This window comes from Galleria mellonella, unplaced genomic scaffold (genome assembly GCF_026898425.1).
Source record: "Galleria mellonella isolate WM207_F2 unplaced genomic scaffold, CSIRO_AGI_GalMel_v1 utg78, whole genome shotgun sequence".
NCBI lineage: Eukaryota > Metazoa > Arthropoda > Insecta > Lepidoptera > Pyralidae > Galleria > Galleria mellonella.
The window spans coordinates 3,850,405-3,873,979 of NW_026442151.1; the positions used below are offsets into that span (position 1 = coordinate 3,850,405).

The following is a 23,575-nucleotide window of genomic DNA, read 5'->3' on the forward strand; positions in this document are numbered from 1 at the left end:
TTATTATCTTTTAACTGTGACTATGTCCATTTGTCCGGGATATGTTCAGTGACCGCAATAAAATAGTCTATTCCTATTTCATCCCATACAGTACACGTATACAAAGTTTCATAGTGATCGGTTAAGCCGTTAAGGCTCTATAAGGTAACACACAAACAAACTCAAATTCATTTATCACATTTATTTTTATTAATTAATTATTTAATTTACCTCTTTAGTGCACCAGAAACAAAAACATGCAACTGAATAATTCAAGTGAAATATAGTAACATAAATACAGATTGAAATATATGCATAAAGGTACAAAAGGCGGTCTTATCGTTGGGACAATCTCAGTCAAGCTTTGGTTAAAGGAGAACTGATAGAAGTAGGTAGGTGGCGCAAGATTATTAATATTATACGTTTGATTCTTGTACCCTCCATCAGATATGAGATTAAATATGAACACTCAGGATGAAAACCGAAGCATCACCCAACAGTGTCTTTGTTTGTCAATATTACACTCTCCATCTAAAAATATATGATCCATGTATTTACTGCAATAAGAAAATAGAATTTACATAAAGCAGGAAGACTCTATGTGCGACTAGATAGAACCAGTTTTTCAGGCAATGCTCAACGTGGAAAGTGTAACATTTGCATAGAGCCATAACAGATACAGAGAGACCGGGCAGTACCGAGCGACTCAGCAGCGGGGACGCGCTTCTTGTGTGCTGTTCATTTGTGATTATGCGTTTTGTTATGTCTTATGATAATTTATAATATATTGTGTTATTAATATAAATAAGTTATAAAATTTAATAAAAAAATGAAATTATTAGTAATTTGTTTAATGATTATCGCAAATATTATCAATAATGGAAAAGCGTCGCTTGAGACTTTTAAAGTGATGAGTGATAACTGGCTGCTTGAAGATAATACAAAAAGTCCAGGTAAAAAAGGAATAATTATTATTATTATAAAATATTTACATATATATATATAATTTATTTCAATAGGACTTAATAAAAATGTAAACAAACGAATAAATTTGAATAAGACATTTTGCTGATGTCCAAAAATATGTAGTACAAATCAAAAATAGATTTATTTATTGAATATTTTGATTTATTACTAACTAGCTTTTACTTGTGACTCCGATTGGGATATGTTGATTGACTGGGATTAAAAGTAGCCTGTCTTTCTCTATTCTACGTAGTATGTGTATACAAAATTTTGTAATGATTGGTTGAGTCGTTCAGACGCTATGAAGTAACAAACGAACAAACAAATTTACTTTCTTCTTATTATTATATTTGTATGATATTAGTGATCCAGCACGATTTCGCATGGATAGATAGAATTTTCGAAAATAATATATAGTCTAGGTTATTAGCTGATAATGTAGCTTTCTACAGGTAAAATAATTTTTGAAATGGATTAAGTAAATTTATTGACTAATATGTTTTTGCACATCCGTTTTTAATATATATATATATATATATATATATATATATATATATATATATATATATATATATATATATATATATATATATAAGATATAACAAAAAAGCACTTAAAAGGATTTTTTCTAGTCAACCCAGAGAACTCGAAAGGAGAAAATATCTATAGGGTTTGTATATAATAATAGTAATTCTTTATTTGGAACAAAAACATTGGTTACAATATTCTTGAAAAACGATGATATCTGCAGAAGTATAAAACTATATATATAAGTATATAAAGCACAACATATATGTTGTTGTTGTATCAACCGTTAATTGTGCACTTCTGAACATAGTCTATCCACCCATAAGGAGGGTTATGTTAGTAGTTGCCATGCTTGGCAAGCAGGTTGGCAATCGCAATTTGGCTTTCAGTGATGTTTTAAGAGGGACGCTGCTGCTCATCCCTCTACCATAAGCTCCCTTAGTCGCCTCTTACGACACCTACGCGAAAGGAAGGGGTGACCTATTTTATACCGAGACCTACACAGCAACATATATCGTGCAAATATAATATGATAAATAACAAATTATTAGTAGCTACATATACAGTTAGTAACAGAGTATAGGTAAATAAAATAGAGTTTAAGTTTATTCATTATAAACAAACAAACAATCAAATCTTTCCCCTTATAATGTTAGTGTAAATAGAATTATAGATTAGGATTTAATTTAAACAGTGTTTCTGTGATAATTTCAACCAACTTGGTTATCCTTTTATTAAGTTTTATTGAAACATATTGTATACTAGCGGCCCGTCCCGGGTTCGCACGGGTGGACATTTGTACATTTTAAAAAGTGGCTTTTAAGGCTGCACTCGCGACGGAAGCAATGGAGTAACTTCTCCCGTTTTCCCAACATTGCCTTCACTGCTCTGATCATATTGATCGTAGCGTGATGAAAAGTATACTATAACCTGCCCAGGAGAATAATTGTACCAAGTTTCGTTAAAATCCGTCGAGTAGTTTTTGTAGAACATACAGACAGATAGACAGACAAAAATTGCAGTTTTTGGCATCAGTATCGATCACTAATCACCCCCTGATAGTTATTTTGGAAATATATTTCATGTACAGAATTGACCTCTCTACAGATTTATTATAAGTATAGATAACCTATTATAGTATATTAATCAAACTACAATTGTCATCAAATATCTTTCACTACTTACTCTGTTTGCCATTATAGTCGTGACAATATTATTTGTACAAGCGACTTACTTAGAAAGGGAGCAAGTTCGCATATATTACGCAGTATTTAACTATTCTAATTTTTATATTTCCTTTTGTAATCAATAAAATTTACACTGATGGTGCCATATTTATTTAGTAACGATTTAACTTATAGTACTGTAATTATGTACTTATACTTGGGAAAGGCAACATATGAAGGGCTACCGACTGGTGATAGTTACTTTCTGTTGATAATGGCTCGAAATGTTTTGATACGTGTATATAGACTTTGACATAATTTTAAAATTACTGTTCGAAGTTATCTTTTGTTTTCTTGTCCTTCATTATTCTGATAAAAATACACAATTCTCTCTGAATAAATTTTTCCTTCCTAATAAGCACTTAATATATATGATTTACAACACTTTCTATCAGGTGGATTGTCAGTTTTTTTTGCCATTCTAAGTTTTAAAAATATAATAACATAGCACACGTGGTAGCATCTTCTATGTCGTGAAAGTAACACATTTAGAAAAATTTCTTTCGCATGTAATTCGCATAATATTAATAAACTAACTAAATAAAAAATTGCATATATAGAAAACCAGTTTTTCTTTGTTTGGTATTTGTGTCAACGTTTCTAGCGATAGACTAGGCGGACAAAATATTGTTATATATACGGAGGTGCCTAGTGTATACAGAAGAGACTATCTACTGATTAAACGTTCTAATTGCCTGTCAATTATTAAAAACAATTGAACATATTTCAATGTTTCTGAATGATTATTTAAAAAGCTCTCCACTAGCGATAATAATCTTTTATTGAACCAGTAAATTTACATATAGTTCTGACTCCCAAACTAGTGTTAAGTATATGTGAGAAGCCAGTGCTTTCCAAAGTTACAATTTAGTTATAGTTATACAAACATATACAGATTTACATCACTTAATAATCTAAAAAAGAAAAAAAAAGAACAACAACTACATGCAGAAATATTCTTATTAAACTGTCACTGAAAATTTTAATTTTGATGGTAAAAACGTATTTAAACAATTCCGAAGTAAAATACAGTGTGTTTTATGGTTAAGGTTTTAGTTCGCTTGCAGAGCATTTTTTAAATAATCAAACGCAAACATTAAAAATAGTTTATTTATTGTTAAAACTTGACAGGTTAAAGCGACGTTGCCACACTTCGGCAAGCATAAGTTATGAACGCTCATGATAATTATAATTAATATTTTTTTAGAATATGGTACAAAGGATGACAGTGGTGAATTCCTTCAATATTTATAAATGACTATAATTTCAAATGAGGTAGTCACAGGCATTACTATTCGGGTAAGGCTGTAGCTCTCTTGCGTCAAGTGTTTTTAAGTATTTTATATGACGGCCTCTAAAGTGACTTACGCGACGCTTATTTTACATGCTTTCTAAAGCACGAAGCATGTAAAGTAATAATAGATAGAGAATGTCGAAGGCTACCATTTATTTCGGCCAATCAATATATTTAGGTTACGCGGACGAAAATGCAAGTAAAAGTTAGTAAATAAATAAAGAGTATGTTTAATACAAACTATTAAAATTTCAACAGCTGTTTTCACACAAACAGCTAAATTTTAAAATAATATTTGGAATTGAATTTAATAATAATATTATATATCTGTCTGGATCCACACATTCATAGATTTTTTTATTTCAGTTTCATGTTATAGACCTTGCAAATTTAACGTTGAACCAAGATTTTGCCGATATACCTTTGAGATAGAACCTACTATGACTGAAAATGGAAAAACAGCTATTACTATTAATGGGAAAACACCAGGACCTCCGATAAACGTTTGCGTCAATGATTTTGTGGTTGTAAAAGTGAAGAATAAGATTCCTGATCAGGATATTGCTATACATTGGCACGGCGTGGAGCAGGTAGCTCCCCACATGGATGGTGTCCCAATGATCACTCAGTGCCCTATATCCTATGGATCAACATACACCTACATCTTTAATGCCATATCGCCTGGAACTTTCTTCTATCACGCTGACTCTGGTATGTAAATTAATGGAGTAAACTTTTTTATGGCATACATATTTGTGCCCACGAATTCATTAATGACTTAGCCTTATTAGATTAGATTTATTTTTGCAAGTAATTTAATAAAAAGTACTTAATAATATTTAAAACACTCAACCAAACTATGTTTATTTTATATGCATATACAGTTCAATAAATCACTAAATACTAATGAAGATGTTTAATGAGATAATTATTGTAATGATTAATTTGTGAATATCGAATTGTATGGAATTCTAGAACATTTTATTTTGATATTTGACAATGTATTAGATATTTCAATATATAACTATAATAACAATACAGTAATATTATTTGTTCATAGTATCTCATCACAGCGATGGAGTGTACGGTTCATTTGTGGTGAATCAACCTCAGCCTCTAGACCACCATTCCGCACTGTATGATTATGACAGAAGTCCTGAGTACACTTTGCTGGTTGGTGCAAGATTCCCCATGTTGTTTACTGCTAATCTTGAGGATATGAGCCAGATGGCTCCAGATGCACTTGTAATAAATGGAGATGAAGACAGCTACAAGTAAGTTAAAAGGTTTCATGCTAAATTGTGATAACGTTTGTATATTGGCCTAAAACATTAATAACACAGGTCGGCTTCAAAATAAGAGCAAAACAATGTATCTGTAGGATTAATACATATGGACACATTGAATTCAAATATGTAATCATAATTTAATTAACCACGTCCAGTTTTGATGTTATAAGAATATTTTGTTTTTACTAGAATGGTTTTTATTTTGATGCAGGCAGCGGTAATTGTGAGTGCTAAAATAGTAGTTACTTTAGTTGATAGCCAAAAAGTATTATTCAGTATTAGTTTTTATAACAAAAATACTAAACATATTGTTTAGTAAATGAATAATAAATTGTACCTTATTGTAGAAAGAGAAATAAAGATATGAATTCCTCTTTTAAGATTAAACACTCCTTTTAAAGGATTTCCATCATTCCAGAGGATTACATGTATTTAGAAATAATTGAACTTTTCTATTTCAGGTTATTTGTTATGCAAGGTTACGCTTATAGACTCAGGTTGATCAATGCAATTGCTATAGAATGTCCCGTGGTTGCAAGTATAGAAGGGCATGAAATGACGGTTATCGCAACAGATGGGAAAGCGGTAAAACCGGTGTCCACGAGGAGCGTGCAACTTTACCCAGGTAACTCTATCAGCATTGCGCATTGTTGAGCTTTGTTCGAGATTACTGAATTGTAGGCTGACATTTGATGTAATCGAATTGGGGTTAATTTGAAATCACATCGAGTAGATGTATTTCTTCACTTTCTATATTGTTCTTGAGTTCTCTTAAGAACTCATTCCAATTAGTACCCGTTTCTAGTCAATATGTACTACTTTTTTTTATGCAACTTATTTTTTATTTTATTCTAAAATGGCAAACAAGCTCACGACCCACCGTATGGAATGTGGTAACCGTCGCCTATAGACATGAACAGTAGACAAAACAGAGTATACTGTTCCGTCCATGACTACATTTAATGCTATTGTGTTAGGTTGGCTGTAAGGAAACTCTATAAGAAGTAAGTTTACCTTTGCTTACATTATTTCTATTATATTATATATTAGTACATATATATATGTATATATCATCATCATTTTCCTACCCTTATCCCAATTATTATTTGGGGTCAACGTAATATGCTTTTATCCGTATTACAAAAAGATTTGGCTTTTAGTACTACCGGCCGCCTGCCGCACGTCAGCTGTTTTACTTGTTTGGCGATTTTTCACTGCAATAATGTTCCTTGACCCTCTCTGCTATTGTCCGCTTACTCTGGCCTATGTTCAAATTACCATAAATCATATAAACCATAAATCATGCCATGCGAAAATCTAAAATTTATTAGACAAAATTGCGCTAAAAATAAAAGGATTTAACTATGTCAATGTAATTTAAATATTTAAACATTAAATAAATTTAATTATGTTAATTTGTGATGCAGAAGGAGAAGGCTATTTATTATTTAATTAATTAAGCAGATTATTTCGCGAGTAGACACCAACATTTTTATGTGAATAAAGTTCTATTTTCCTCTTTATAAACTAAAAAAAAAAAAACTGCAGCAATGTGTTGTTACTAAAAAATATTAACTTAATTTTCTTAATTCAATTAACAATTAACAACACAGCCGAGTACAGTCCTATTAAAAGAAACTTTATTAATAAAAAAAAAAAGTGTTCTTAGCTAATAAATTAAAAAAGATTAATGATAATTCTTGATCATTGCGTTTATGACTGTGGTTTTCGTCAATAAACGTACGTTTAAATAAGAAACTGACATTTACGGTTGGGACTTCACTAGGTGAGAGTGAATGGCGTTGCCAGCAAGAAAGCAATGTTATGCCATGGAGAAAGTCATGTTATTATTGTTCAATTATAGTGAAATGAGTAGATCGCAAAAACGAAATGCCTATTATATATAAGAATAGTCACTAAACCGCTTAAGTATTTATATAAGTAAATATGAATACAGAACTGAGGTGAAGTTGTTAATTGATTATGTAATTATATGTATTATTATAATTAATTATATCTTTTACACAGTCTGACATTTTATTTATTTACATATTCATATTTATTTAACGAATAATAAATAAGTTTTTAGTTCAGGGACAATAAATGTTTCTAGGAATTTTTAATCACATTTGGCTTTCAATCGACTTCAAAAAGAAGGAGGTAGAATTAGGTTGTACTTTTTTATTTTTGTTATCTCATAACTCCGTCAATTCTAAACTGGTTTGGAATTTTTATTTATCTGAAAGGATATACTTATACATTGGTTTCATTCCAAATTTCATCAAAATCGGTTCAGTAGTTCAATTTTTAGACTAAAATAACTGATATGGTCACTAATGAAGTCAGTTTTATTTGTGGGACATAGTCATTCATTATTTCATAACGTTTTTAGGAAAATATATATTTTTTATGTAGAAAAAGAATTACATAATTAATATAAACCATAAATCTTTTTTTGTGCTAATCATCATAATAATCATGACTCGAGAATCCAAATATTGGCGCATTCGAAACGAATAAATAATTACAGTAAGGAATATATTTATTACGTATATTAAATATAAAGAGAATAGTGAAATTCTGTCATACTTCTTTAACTAACATTTTGAAAATGATCTCTTCCCATAAATTTATGATATTTCCCTTAATTACCATTTTCATAGTCGTTCATTGATATAAAAGAAGTATTTAGTATTGACGCAATATTATAACATTTTAAAGGAAATAGAATATTTAAAAAAAAAAAACAATCGGGACTTAACACGATGTAAAAGCCTTCACAGGTAAATAGTACCTGCATACATGCTTCTATATTACCAACTTTCCAAATTAACTACAGAAAAAGAATGCCTGAATATAGATATTAATTAGCCTATTGTGAATTTTTTTTATACAATCTAGAATGGCAAACAAGCTGACGGTCCACCTGATAGAAAGTGGTAACAGTCGCCTATAGACATGAGCAGTACTATGGACATATCGCCCGCGATACCTCCGTGATACCGTGATATTGTGAAAATGGTTGTCGAAATGCATAGATACATATACTTTTTGATATATGTATTTGCTATTTCATTTGCATTGTACAACGTTACACATTCTTTTGGGTGTTATTTTTTTAAATTTATATTGCCTAATTGTTAACCCATATTTAGCACATTTTTATTGTGAAAAGTTTATCACAGTCAGTTTTGTTTTTTTATGTGATACACGATAAACGTGACAACAGAGAAAAATTTCAAATTCTATCGTTTTTGGTTTACTGTGATTACCATATTATACTTTTAAATTACATTTCTTATAAACTAGATGTTATTATATACGTAATAGAGAATTTTGAAAAATTACATAGGTAAATAAAAAAAAAATCGTATGGGGTTTGTTATCAATAATGATTTTTTATCACCAAAACAAGTACCAGAGGGAGACTTTGTACAAAGGTCGATTGCTTGGGTACCTCTGTTCTATTCGTGTTTCTACCGTGAAGCAGTTGTGTTTGCATGGCTGTGTTTCGGTTTGAAGGGTGGGATACGGTGTGAATTTACAGGGTACAGAGAATAACACCTGAGTCCTCAGGAATGGCAACGTATGGACGGTATCATGGGCGAAACAGTATACTCTGTTTTGTCCATGGTACTGTTCATGTCTATAGGCGACGGTTACCACTTTTCATCAGGTGGGCCGTCAGCTTGTTTGCCATTCTAAGTTGTATAAAAAAAAACAAAACAAGTAGTCAATTTTGTATAATAACTATCGCGAATTCTTACTCGTATTATTGTTTAGTCGGGCAACCCTAAAGATACGTGATACCCAGAATAAATAAATATAGTTCAACGAGGTTACCTAGCTTTTATATAAGTTGGGATATTTGCAATCTCTGTCTCTATCTATGTCTGTAATTAATGTTCATAGACATGTAGTTAATTTAAATTTATATGCTAGCACATGTGTACATATCATCATCATCATCATCATCGTCTTAGTCACTGCTGAATATAGGCTTCCCCCACAGAATATTATAAGCAATGGTCCTGGGCCACCTTCATAAAAAAAAGTTCTATGACAGATTACAAAAATATCTACATTTATAGATTCCTCTGTTGAGGTCACCGGACGGAGAAAGTGCATTATTTTGCACCACAGACATAAATTCGGGTTGGGTTAGTTTCGTTATTTTCGAATATATAAAATGCCTACATTTTTTTAAAGAAATTTGCAAAATTCTTTTAAAGAAATTTGCAAAAGTAATTTGAAAATCTCAGTGAAGATGAAAGTTTTTCTAATTGCAATTAATGTTTATGTTATCTTAGAGAACCTTTAAGTTTTCTTGTAGTTTGTGATCTAGTTTATATTTCTAAGTCTGTAAGTAAATCAGGCCATATTATTTTAGTATAAAGATTAAATTCTGCGTTAGCTTCGACCGCGATTCAACAGAACGGATACTCTAGATGTTCTTTGTAGAGAAAGGCGATGGTCACTGGCAAGTTTAAGGTCAGTCGTGAAACAGGTTTTAGTTTGTTTTCATTTCACTTTCTATACACACTTACACAGACACACACATATATACATATATATAGTTATGTAGTCGAGAATTTATATTTGTTATATGATCTTTGTATGCGAAATATGATTGACAAAGTAAATTAAATTAAAAAAAAAACTTTCATGCAAACAGGTTAATACCTAGTTTCGTCACTTTGTAGATTTTTTCCCTTTAGAAACGGACATGAAATAATGATGATGATTATCGAAATGAATGATCCCATATATTATCAGCATAAATATAGATTTATGGTGTTAAGTACCTAAGTACATAAGTCTTCTGAAATATTGCAGCAGTTCATAAATAAAAGAAATAAAAGCTTTGTAATAATGTTTTTTTTATATTGGCTCGGTTTTGCGTACCTATTTTAAGAATCGATATACTATGTATTATGGGTTGTAACTTCAGATATAACTTTAGTTCTGTAACTTTAGATATCTAGTTTATCATAATATAATGTACAGGATATGGAGGGCTATCAGATGTATGTGATTACCATAATTACTCTATAATATTCTTCTATTGGGATGGGCAGCGGCGTTCTTTTAAAACACTCACCAAAGCCTAACTGCGGTCGTCCACCCTCCTGATAAGCATGATATCTACTGGCAAACTTCCCTTCTATGAGAGAAGCCTATGTTCAACAGTGGACAGTTACCGGCTATTATAATGATGATGATTGTTATTGCATAATCTATGATTGCTGCAAGGATCATGAAGTGTGGAACAAATTGTGACGACCTACCAACCAGCAGCTACCTTCACGTCATTTGTCATATTTCACTGGATTATATATCGTCACCTCTTCTTTTCATATATACAAAAAATATTGTCAAACGTAAACGTTAACGTTAACGTTTCATTTGCTTGCGTATTAAAATCATATCCGAATCAAGAATAAATTTGTTATTACTGCGAACCCAGTAAAGTAAACTTGGAATTACCCAATCTGCAAGGGTAAACCACAAACACATAATCAAATAATGATGATTCCTCTATTGGTCTATATTTCTGTCTTGATCATTTCAATAGGAGGATGAAGGATCTTATCAGACGGGGAAATGTAAAATCAGAAAAAAAGTAGGAATGAGTGACTTGAACCCTTTTGCTCATATTTATAAAGCCAAGCTGTTATGCATTGTGTTGTAATACTGTATTTAGAAAGGTGGGGTATAGCAATTAAGTTACCAAGTACGGAAGCATAACATTTTAATCAAAAGAAATGGAAACGTATTTCTGTGATATCTTCTTTGCTGTCTTTGGCGCTATTCATATCTGTAGACTAGTGTTACCATTTGTATTAGATCCATCGTCACTTGTTTGCCATACGAAGTCGCATAAATAGCATTTTATTATTTAATTTTTTTTTTATTTTATTGTATCGTAAACATTATCAATAAAGATTATTTATTATCATGCAATTATTGTTTATTATTTAATAATTAGGTTTTTTAATACCACCAATATTTGCACGCTTGATCTAAGTAAATTTTATAGCGTACTTTTAAATTATAAGTTGTAAGGAGTTATACACATAATAATATCCAATAAAAGTATTATTATTATTAAAAAAGTATTGATGCTATTTTTTTTATTTACAGGTGAACGGATGGATGTCGTAGTTCGCGCGTCTCAGGAGAATGGCGGATATTGGTTGAAAGTTCACGGAATTGAGGTTTGCGCTGGTCTGACTACCGATGCGATGTTAATATATTCCGGTTTTAACTACACGTCGATGTTACAAAATAAACGGGTCAGTAGTAGTATTACGCAACGCCATCTAGTTCCAAACTAAGCAGAACTTCTACAATGAGTGGCAGACAACTGAATAAAGAAGAAAATAATATTTTCTCATCAACAATATTAAAATGTACAGCGTGGCCTTCGTTTTCTAGTTTAAATAATGGTGGCCCTTTTTCAAGTTTACATATAATTGCATAGTTACACATACACTACGTATAGTAGTTACGTACACATGCAATTTTTGTTGACATTAACATTGTGAGACGACTCCAAAAAGAAGAAGGTTCACAAATCAGTGGTATTTTTTTTTGGTTTGTTGCCTCGTAACTCCGTCAGTTCTAAACTGTTTCGAAAAATTCTTTTTATCTGAAAGGACATATATACAGATTGGCCCCATAGAAATTTCATTAAAATAAGTCCAGTAGTTTAAAGTTCAAAATAGCTTGTTTTTTTAATATTGAAGTCTATTTTTACGTAGCACACAGTCGTTGATTATTGTTATAAAATTTTATTTTATTAATATTTTAAATTCACGTTTGGAATTCAACGCAACGTTAGTTTAGGTAAATAGTATGTAGGTATATTAAATTATATTAATTATTTTTATTGCTGAAGTAAAACAAATTAAAGTAAGTAAAGTTCAGCGTTTAACGCGTTGTTACATACAACAACGTGAAAGTTTAAATTTAACTAAATTATTATTAATTTAATTGAATCAATGCTTTATATGTTGGTGTTTTAATACTGGCTGTTGACACTGAGGTTTTATAGAACAATGTATTATTTTTATGTTTGTTCTACGTCAGATTTTTTATGATTTTTGTCTCGTATTATTTCACTAAACTTATTATTTTATATTACAAATACATATACGTTTTATTACTGCATCCTGCTATTTACAACAGGTTATGGGCCCAGCTCTGTAAGTAGAAAATTTTCATGATATTTAACAAGAGTAATTCGCTGATCTCTTTTGAAAAATTTAAAGGACTGGTGAACTATGTAGATTGGAAATTTGCTATGCAGAATGCTCTTACTTTTGAAAATCTATGAAAATATATTTTTGGATATGGTGCAAATGATAGCTTGTAATAATTTAGTCTTCATTAAACCAACTGATATTACAATTCCCGAGTGCTCACGTGCATTGATCATGGATATTATACATATATTATGTTCAGTTGATTGTAAAACAAATATTAACTTTATAATCTTGTCCGTTTGTTTTCCAGTTATATTATTATATGAAATCGGTTTGCTTATAAATAACAATTGATGAACTATAGATTAAATAGACATAACCTTATTTATTTACAGACTAATTTAATAAACACTGAAACTGATAAGGAACTTGGGCCGCCAGTATATGGACAAATGCTGGAATCCAAACAAAATGTGGCTCAGAGTACACCTTCCAAAACTGTATATTTAAGTATCGACAGAAAGGCGGTTAAACATGAGGACAATGAAAATGATTTTCGTTATATCAGCGAAGCTTTACCAAATAAGCCGTTCTTCCCTGCAGCGTTATGTAAGAACAATTTATAATATGTACTACAGTGAACGCTCTATATAAGCAACCTCTCTATAAGCAACATTCTTTATATTTTATTTCTTTTACTCAGTTTAGTTTTTTTTTTTGGATGGGTGAAAATGGTATGGTACCCCGCCTGCGCTAACGGGATACGCTGGCGGAGCACCAGTGAAGGGTGATAGATGAGAATGAAAACAGGCCAGTTAGCCCATCATGATGAATTCATCAAGAATTAACCATGATAGTTTCCAGGGAGAACCGCGAGGTCGACCTGATTGGGTATATTGCTAGCACTAAGATTCTCAGTCTCTATTACTAACAACCCCTTCTCCCCCTACTCAGCTGTTTTAGTAAAAGAAATAAGTAAAAATATTTTGCAGACTTAATTTTAATTCCTGTTATTAATAATCTCTTCTCCATCTATTGTATGTTAGTAGTTAACCAAAGAAAGATTCAGTCAATTTCCACATTATTATTTTTAAGGCTTAAATATTCTATATAATATATAATGGTAACTATATCTAGTTGGGGTTGTTTAACAGTGTTTGCCTATACGGAGTCGCCACTTAAGAACCTTTCTTTCCCCTCGTTTGTTGGTTCTTCGAGCTATATGACCAGCTCTTTGCCACTTTAACTTGCTTATACTTCGGACTATGTCGGTGACTTTGGTTCTTTTGTGGATTGTACATTGGATAAGGCCTAATCTTAATAAATTTGATTGGATCGATAATTCGAAAAAAATCGTTTGAGTGAGTCCGAAAATCCGAATAGGTAAATTACCATATTTTCTTTGCATGTTTGCCTCATTATCATCTCTTATAAATATGTAGAAAATGCATAATTAATATTTATTTTTATTTCAGCATTACAGGACAGCGTTGTACAGATAAACGGTAAAAGTTTCCTCTATCCAGCTATTCCTGCCATTTTGAGTCCTAGGTATGTCAAATTGAATTATGTTTGTCCTGTTGGTGAAGAGGACAAGTCACGGGATCCTCAATGTGTTCAGATTCTGACGTCTCACGAGGGTGCCGTGGTTGAACTAGTTTTGTTGAACGAAGGTGAATATTATCATATTTCTTTATTAATCAATGTATCAATTAATGTATTTTTTTGCTATTATATTCAAGTTAATTAAAAATAATGAATCAACACTGAAATAGGTATATAGTAATTTCAAGCTTCAGCACTGAAGTCGCACAAATTCAGCGGATATCGAATCCGCTGCCCTATAAGTTTCTATATTTATAGATTTGACGAATAAAATTAATTCATAATTAGTCTGAGTATGAAATTATAAACTGCTATTTTAACAGTGTATTCGATTGTAAAAACTATTGTTAACAATACCTTTCAACATGGGGTTACATTAAAAGACATAGACAAGAGTTAGATTATTGATTGAAAAACGGTTTTTATGAAAGAATAACGGTATTTATACTAAGTAGCGAAATACTCAGAACTAGAGTAAAAACAGAATATAAGGGTCTACCAGAATGCTTCCTATTTATTATATGTATCATTGAATCAGAGATTTTACATAAAATTACGAGTATATGTTAGTAGCCTTCTTAAGCAAACATATGTATTTGAATTCGAAAGAATGTTCGATGAGCATAGTGGTATTAGTGTCGTCCTTAGGTCTTTATAATTATTTGCGATAATCATTGGGCAATAATCTCTTTAGAACACTAAAGGTCAAGAAATATGGGAAGAATGAGTACTCGCTTATTATATGGTATATATACTTTACCTTTACTGCCTTCAACTGTTTACACTGATAAAAGATTAGCGAAAAAATATAAATTTGATTATTTTATACGTATTACATTGCTTTTTTCATACGTATTATTAGATTTTGTTCAAATGTATTAACCATTTATCTGTATGCGGTGTATATGTATATAATTTTATTTTACATTACAGGTTTTGGCAGTAACGACTCCTATACATTCCATTTACATGGGTTCACCATGCAAGTGGTTGCTACGTGGCAGAGTCTCGATAAAAAACCGATATCTTTAGAGGAATTTAAGAGGCTCGATAAAGAGAAGAAAGTTATCAGGTAATTTTAATTAATATTTATTAAACTTTATATATGGGTTAAATATAATGAATTAAAGTCTATTTATAATATATGTATAAAATAAGAAATAGAATTAAATCTTGTCAAGGTCCAATTCTATTGCTTATTATATTTTTAAGTTAAATAAAAGTTTAAAATTGCCCGATTTGGGAACAAATTGCCTCAATAATGTTGAAATATTTTTAGAAAAGGTCATCATTAAGGTTTATAATTATATATCATTGATATTTTAATGTAAGAACACTCGTATTAAATTATGTGTATTTCAGTTGAGAATATTCGGCTAGTTTCGTGACCATAAATATCACTTATTCAGATAATCTCATGGACTTTTTTTTATACAACAATAATAAAAAGCAGTAACCAACGCTGTAAGCATGGACGTCACAGAATATACTTGCTGTTACCTGCTATTATGTCCATGCGCATTAGTTTATAATATATGTTAAGTTGGGACATAACTTATTCGTATATCAAATTTAATTCAAATCCATTTTTAAGCATAAAGCGTGATTGAGTAACAAACACCCAAATAAAAAATATCCTTATAAACTTTAATGTTTATAATATTTGTAGGATTAGATGTATTGGAAGTAGTAAATCTTTATTTCAGTGCGGTCGTGTCATAGAATAGACTTCCTTTCTCGTGGGTGTCGTAAGAGGCGACTCAAGGAACTTAATGGTAGAGAAATGGGCAGCAGCGTCCCTCTTTAAATATCACTAAAAAACTAATTTCGGTTGCCAACTCGTCTGCCAAGTGTGGCAATTACTGGAAAAACTCCTCTTATGGAGAAGGTCTATGTTCGGCAGTGGACAGTTAATGGCTGAAATGTAAAGTGATGAGAGCTGTATTTGAAAAATCAATATATATTTTTCAGGAACTTGATAAATCCGCCTGTTAAAGACACAGTGACTGTACCAAACAAAGGTTATACAGTGGTGCGGATGAGGACCGACCTTGGAGGTAGCTGGATGCTGGAGTGTCGAGCGTGCAGTTTATCATCTTTACCAACAGCAATACTTCTAAGCGTACCTCGATCATTACCTTTGCCAGAACAAATTATCAAGGCGTTATCACTGTGCGGCAATTATAAACCTCCTGATGTGCTACTAAATTAACGTTTTAGTTAATTATAGACTGATTACAAATTAATTGTAAGATTCTTTTTTATGATAATTTTATATTTTTTTTATGATGGTGCAATTGCATAGAAGTATACATCTACCGAATGGTAGATGGAATTTAATTGTGATTCATAATTTTAAAAGATCAGTTAAATAATACAATAAAAGGCAATAACTTCTAAGAAATAACTAATAGAATAAAGATATACTTTGAATATTTAAAACAACTTTTAAAAGAATACTTTAGTTTAATATTCACATGTTTTTGTATTGTTGTATAAAACTTTTACATTATGTTAGGATGTTTGTTTCTGAATTGCAGTTTTATGGATTGAAGACGAATTGTAATCCAAAGTTTTAAAATATTTGCATAGGGGGCATTACACTGTATGTAGTATGTGTGTGTTTCATGTAAAAATTCTCTTCAATTGAAAAACTTTACATTTATCCGAGTCTAACAGGTAAAGTCGAAGTCGTCATATGTCATTTTATATATTTTAGTCGTTTTATGTCATACATACCAGTAAAACTGAGAATCTACATAAAATATATTAGCACAGAAATTTCGTGAATCAAAAATTCACAAACTACAAAAAATTTGAGGTTCTTACTAAATTTACACGGTATTAGCATGGAAAGCTCAATATTTGCTGTCGTTTACCGATTCATGTCGCGAGTACTTTGGGAAAAAATTCAATTTTTTTGTTTTTTTTTTATTTCTGGAGGTTAATAATTTCGATTTCAATCTATAGGGTAAGGAAAGGTATATTGGTGATATAAGTTATTTGGTGATAGTTTTTAGAAAGAATACCACTCGTGTACCTGTACAAGCACATTCAAGAGGCAGCGCTAGCAAGTTGTTACGAGAGTGAGAAAGATATATATATATTAACCGCTTCGATACACGATTCCTGCGTTTAGTAAACAAACTTTTATGTTGATTGTGCATCAGTGGCGCCATTATTTACTGAGTTTGCGCTACGTTATGTATTTCGTTAAAATTAACTGAAATAAATTAGTGAATCAGTGTAAAAACTTACTAAAATCTCTAAATAAACTAATGATTATTGAAAAAAAACTGTAGTGAAGTCGTGACACAGTTAAGGTGAGTTTTTATTTCTTAAGTTGTGGCCGTTGTTTCTTAGTGTTTTTGCCAAAGTTTTGGATACATTTTTGAGAGGTTAACTTGAGATGTATTTTGTGTTTATATTAAAAATAAACTAGGGAAGTCTAATATAGAGTTCGAAAGGTATTATTTTGAGGAATTTGTGAATGTGTTTTATTTTGAGTTGGAGTATATTTTTTTTTATCACCAAATTACCTATACATAATTTTTTAATATCACTAAATAACCTATTTTTGTTATATCTCTAGATTGGCAATGGAAAAAGAGAGTAAATATAGAAAATATAATCAGCAGCAACTTCAAAAAGCCATTAGTTTAGTAAGAAATGAAGGTAAAACCATATATAAAGCTTCCAAAGAAGCAGACGTCCCATGGAGCACCTTAAAGCGATACCTAGAGAATCAAGAGGAGATTACTAAAAGGAATATGGAAAGTACTTTTTAAAAAAAACGGGGATATGTCCTTTAAACAGAAATGCTATTTCAAAGGAAGCATTACGACCTTCAGCTTTAACTAACATAGCTCTTGCAGCATCTGAAAGTTTTTCTTTAAATACTAAACCTAAAGTAGATCTAATTTTAAAAACACGCAAAGCTTCAAAACGCCTAGAAAAGTCAAGAAAAAGAGATTCTAGCGCGAAATGTTTAACACCAACAATTGCTAATGCAAATAAAGATTCGATGCAAGAAAACGTTCAGTCTCAGCCCTCAACGTCGGGCAAATCTGCTCAAAAAGCAAAAAAAAGTAAAATTCAAGAAATAGAAAATGATTGGGAGTGTGGATTATGTGAGGTCTTGTACTTAGCTGATGTAAAAAAAAAGAAATGGAGCCAAATGGATCCAGTGTTCGTACTGCCTCATGCCATACTACGAGATCTGGGCATCCATCGAAGATACTGATCCCGAAGAACAGCTGTATTATAGGTGTGATAGTTGCATGGAATAATATTTATTAATGTACCAAATACTTTATATTTTAAGTTCAAAATATCTGATTATAAGAGATTTTCATACTATCACCAAATTTCCTACCCAGTATCACCAATCTACCGAACTGTATCGCCAACTTACCTTCGGCTTCTTGTGTACTAAATTGAGATTTATTCTTAAAGTTATTAGATTTTTGTTACTAAAACTATTCTTAATATTTACTTCAAATAATAGATGATGTAGTAAAACAAAAGTGACTTTTTGCTTAGTTTCAAAATTCTTATAAAATTAGTTTTTTTCATTTTTATCACCAATATACCTTTCCTTACCCTATTATAAGGGAATTATTACATGAAATAAATTGTAGATACACATCGAAGTAAATATATCTCATAGGTAGTATATAATATTAAGATTTATATGTATAATAAAAAATGTGATTTATTAAGTTATTAAATTTAAAAATAAACGAACTTTTGCGTTTAAAATATTTTTATTACCCTATGTTGTACTTAATTGCGTTATGTTATTAATAAATCCGATATAATTTGACACATTTGTATAAACCGTAGGTGCGCCTGCTTCTCCACAAGGACTTATTCCCCAAGATGTGATACCTATTAAAACAGGATAATATGTTTCTTCATTCAAATTACGGTAATTTCGAAAGTCTTCGTAATCTAAGTTATTAACGTTTTTGTCAAATAGTTCTAGTGAGTTATTGTTTTTTGTAATCTTTGTCACGTATTGTACTAATGGCCCTCCAGAATCTCCGCTGCATGCTGCAACACCTCCTGATATTGGACCAGTACATAGATTACTATTCTTCACAAGAGCATTGCTTTCACCGGTTTCTTCGATTATTTTTTCTAAAGCGTTGTAACACTCTGCAAATAAATACCAGCATATAAATAAATTTGTTAAAGGTATTGCGCCTAAGGATATTCGAATATGTTTTTTTTTTCAAACCACTATTACTAATTCTTAAATAAAAAAGTTATGTGACGACTAGATAATTATTTCTGGCTGAAAAAAAAAAACAACAAAAACCTTTAAGGAAATTATCATACCAAAATTTTTGATAAAAATATACATTACGGTTTTTACCCTTCAATATTCTATGGTTTTCTTTCTGCTTTTCAAAAAATTACTGTAAGAGATCCCTTTATGGGATAGATCCGCTATTGTATATTAAATCTTTTAATGTGTCTAATATGAATTATGAATATTAAAGATTTTACAATACAATACTACTTCAATATGATAATTAATTAATTAAAAAATTATTAAAAAAATGTTCTAGTCGAAAATGTTCTAGTGTTTCTTCCATTGTTTCTGCCTACCCTAATGGGAGACAGGCGTGACAGATATGTATGTATGTATGTTCTAAGCGCTGTTTAAGAGCCGTTGTATTTAGGTATTTTAACATTTTGATCAGAGTTGTATGGGTGTATTATGGAACTGTTATTAATACAGTTTCTTTAAAGATTTTCAAATTGAACTTACCTTCATAAGGTAGATATTCCATTATGACTTCTTGCAATTTATTAGGCAGTATTGGTAAAAATAAAATCGTAGTGTATACACCCCATCCTGCCAGAGCTATTTTATCGTTCACATTAAACGTTTCTGGTAACCTGATAGGTTGTATTTGCTTTGATAATGTAAATGAATATTGAGTTTTTAATAAACCTATATCATGTGGTCCGACGCCTCTGAAATAAAATATTGAATTCAAAAATTAAAATATACTTTGTATATTTAACAAAAACAAAATATTGTGTAATTACCCACTTATCATAATAATTTAAATAATGAGAGTGGTGGTTATTTAAATTGTTTTTATGATATACACAATACTTAATAAATTCGAGTAGAAAATGTTTTCGATGTATTTTTAAATATTTTTTATCTTAGGACATTACTTTTTTTTTATACCATGAAGGTAGTAAACAAGCATACAGTCCGTCTAATCTTAAACGGTCATTGTAGCTTATGGACGCTAAAAAAAATTACTAGTTTTATATAAGTATACACTAAGTATTAGATAGTTAGTTTTAATAAATTCCCTTAAATATACCATTAAATTAGAAAAAAAAAATACCCTGCATAATCCGGATGCGGTGTACGTTGGACAATCCTGATTATTTGTGTACCAGGCTCATGAAAATCCACATCGTGTGTTCCTGCTACGGCGTCTATGTTCAACCAATCTATCAACCATGATCCTGTTATACAGTGACTAGCTGTTATGATCTACAAGATAGGTAGTAAAAATATATACATAAAAGTTAAGGAAAGTATGTACCTAAGTAACGAAGATAGAATGGGCCCGATTCTTAGGTATTAGATTTATAAACCTATCTCTTAATCAATCTAACATTTCAATTTGATAATTTTGCCAAATTACTAGAATCTATTAAAAAAATTTGTTCATAGTGACCTTTCCTTGTTTATATAAATGACGCCTCTGAATTGACCCCATTATGTCCCCGTAAATATTTCTATTGGTCTTCATGATGTTGTATAAAATGAGATTCAGGGAAAAACATGATGTACACAAGAGAAGGAATAAAATGGAAATCAAAATAAAACCCTGTAAAATATCCTGTTCTAATGAAAATAGTGGGTCTATATGTGGAACGTTATCATAGTTGTTATGCTATATGAATTACTAAATAATAACATAACCTGAACCAAAATGCAATCACTAATAATTATATATATTTTTTTATATTAGTTTAAAAAAAGAACCTTCGGTTACGATTTCTAAAAGCCGAAACTGGTAATTTTTTATTTACTTTAATCTGTTAATTTACTTAATCTAATAGTCCTGTAATTGTCTTCGGATATATATAAGTTCTGGCTATTTACATTTTTTATATACAGACAATTAATGTATTTACGTATGTTGTATAAAAACATCCATTATTATGTTATAGGTATGGAATAATTTAAATCAATATGTTTAATTTTAACCAGGTATTATTAGGTTTCATCTTTAGCTGTTTTTCGCCCTCGAACATTCTATAGTTTTCTTTCAGCTTTTTAAATGTTGACTGTAAGAGATCCCTCTATGGGATAAGTATATTAAATCTTAATGTGTCTGATGTAAAGTATGTACAATAAAGATTTTGCAATACAATATTGAAGAGAAGTAAGTATTAATATATATACTACTTTAATATAAATAAGTATTAATAAGTATCTTACCCAGTTGTCACTAATCAACGACCCACCGCATATGTGGGTACGTAGGAACCAAAAATTTAATTGTAAAGATACCATGTATGGATGACTGTGCATTTTTGCTTCATGACCACCTATTATTCGTCCATCAGATTCACCTATATAAAATATCTGTAATTAGGATATTTTTCTAAAACGAATATTTTTCTTTTAATAGATATAATAAACAAAAGTTCAGAGTCAAGTTTCTAGGTCCATAGGATCATAATGTACTTAAATAAAATCTCATGTCCAACCGTTTACTCTACTTATTTCGTGACTCCTAGTCACGCTCCAGCTTTATAGTTGGAGCATTTATCCCTGAATGTATTATATAAGCCTAAATAAGTAAGGTAAGCTGTATTAAGCCTAAAGAACTCTTTGTATAAGGTTACTTATACAGTGTGCTGACAGTGCCAGTATCATACGGACAATGTCACTTAAACTAATTTTTTAAAATAACTATAAATTTATTTATACGTTTATACACATTTAAATACATCAATCAATCAATCGTTACATTTTACAGAGAGAGTAAATGGCGGTGCATTCGTCTAGAAAATCAATTTGTAAATGAAATAAATATTTAGATAAATAACAATATTAATATATTTTAAGCCGAATGAACATACAAACATATAGAATAATATCTTTACAAAAATTATACATACATAAATCACATATAAATACATACGTAATATACATATATTAATATAATAAATATATACGTCATAGCTTTTCATATAATAGTATAATTTATATTCCAGTATAAGTTGTTTTATTAGCGTACACAATTAAAAATAAGATACTGTGGTATTTCTTTACTTTCACACTTTAGTTTAAATGTCTTTTTTTCTGTTAGAATATAACTATTAAATAAGAGAAATCACTGCAATTCCCTGTTATAATACTTTAGTAAGACTAAAACATCACGATTATTTTAATAAACATAAATATTATACTTTTTTATTATAATTTTTGCCAAATAAGAATAGATATTGGTTTTTATCACTAATTGTGCAGTTGGTTTAATGAACTTGTTATGAGTGACTTGAAATTATATTTTTTTTTTTGATAAATCAATTACATACTGTAGAGTTTTAATTATGGATATACACTGTAACATACCTATTATATGATTAATTTCTCCAGATATATAGTATGGAAAATGTATTGAAAAAATTAACGTAAGTAAATTCATAATTGGCTCTATTGTGTATATAATAATATGAACAAAGTTGTTTAACTACTGTTTTGGGATTCACTGCTTATTTAAATTTCGCAGTTGAGATGAGTGTAAGGTTTCAAATGCGTTAAAGTGGTTGTCAACATAATGTAAATTGGTATGAAATAAATGAAATGAAATTGAATATATATCTCAACCTATTAATTTGCTATTATATTTTTAATCATATGTAATATAATTTGTAACCATTTTGAAGTTATTTTCGTCTATTAATTATATGTATATATTTATATTATATATATATTTCATTCAATATGTATATATTTCAATCTATATTTATGTTACTGTATTGAATTATTTAATTGTCATTGTATATTTTTATTTTTCTGGTACAATAAAGAGTTAAATAAATAAATAAATAAATAATTGTTTAATTTGGAAGATAATTATTTTTACTGTCTTTAACAAATATCAAAATTGGTCGGAATAGTTTCGATCAGTATATATGCACTCGATGTTCTGCAGAGGCGAGTTGTCCGTATCATGCTGTGGTGAGAAAAACTCTAAAACCTCTGTAGTTACGTAGAAATGAAGCCTGTTTTGGTATCCCTACCGCCTATTCCATGGGAAATGGTCAAATGAACTACATTATTACCCTATTTCACCTTCCTCATACTGATATCGCACTATGAGAATGGGACAGCTACTGCATCCTTTCACGGTAGAACATCCGTCCTTATGTACATATTTTGCTAACTCTCACATGAATCGTATTATATTATGCAATGATCTT

The 23,575-nt window shown here is 30.2% G+C and overlaps 2 protein-coding genes across 2 annotated transcripts; one reads left to right on the plus strand and one right to left on the minus strand.

The window, feature by feature from the left end:
• Window positions 1-443: 443 nt before the first annotated feature.
• LOC113517565 (uncharacterized) lies at window positions 444-18,692 on the plus strand. The gene is made up of 9 exons (XM_031912593.2): window positions 444-932; window positions 4,360-4,704; window positions 5,054-5,267; window positions 5,744-5,907; window positions 11,427-11,578; window positions 12,886-13,099; window positions 13,966-14,163; window positions 15,029-15,167; window positions 16,067-18,692. Exons 1-9 carry the CDS (start codon window positions 809-811, stop codon window positions 16,305-16,307), a joined length of 1,791 nt encoding a protein of 596 aa, XP_031768453.1. The 5' UTR covers window positions 444-808; the 3' UTR covers window positions 16,308-18,692.
• Window positions 18,692-21,940, minus strand: LOC116413394 (mite allergen Der f 3-like). Its single transcript, XM_052901606.1, has 4 exons — window positions 21,582-21,940; window positions 20,473-20,624; window positions 19,875-20,083; window positions 18,692-19,255 (listed from the first exon to the last, which is right to left on the minus strand). Exons 1-4 carry the CDS (start codon window positions 21,672-21,674, stop codon window positions 18,870-18,872), a joined length of 840 nt encoding a protein of 279 aa, XP_052757566.1. The 5' UTR covers window positions 21,675-21,940; the 3' UTR covers window positions 18,692-18,869.
• Window positions 21,941-23,575: the final 1,635 nt, after the last annotated feature.

Bases quoted from the DNA above. Each gene is read 5' to 3' on its own strand.
- LOC113517565 (XM_031912593.2), top strand. From the start codon at position 809: ATGAAATTATTAGTAATTTGTTTAATGATTATCGCAAATATTATCAAT. The intron at 933-4,359 runs GTAAAAAAGGAA...TTTTTATTTCAG, and splicing joins AGATAATACAAAAAGTCCAG to TTTCATGTTATAGACCTTGC. The intron at 13,100-13,965 runs GTAAGAACAATT...TTTTTATTTCAG, and splicing joins GTTCTTCCCTGCAGCGTTAT to CATTACAGGACAGCGTTGTA.
- LOC116413394 (XM_052901606.1), bottom strand. From the start codon at position 21,674: ATGCACAGTCATCCATACATGGTATCTTTACAATTAAATTTTTGGTTC. The intron at 20,625-21,581 runs GTAAGATACTTA...CCTATCTTGTAG, and splicing joins CGTTGATTAGTGACAACTGG to ATCATAACAGCTAGTCACTG. The intron at 20,084-20,472 runs GTATTTTTTTTT...ATTTTATTTCAG, and splicing joins CCGCATCCGGATTATGCAGG to AGGCGTCGGACCACATGATA.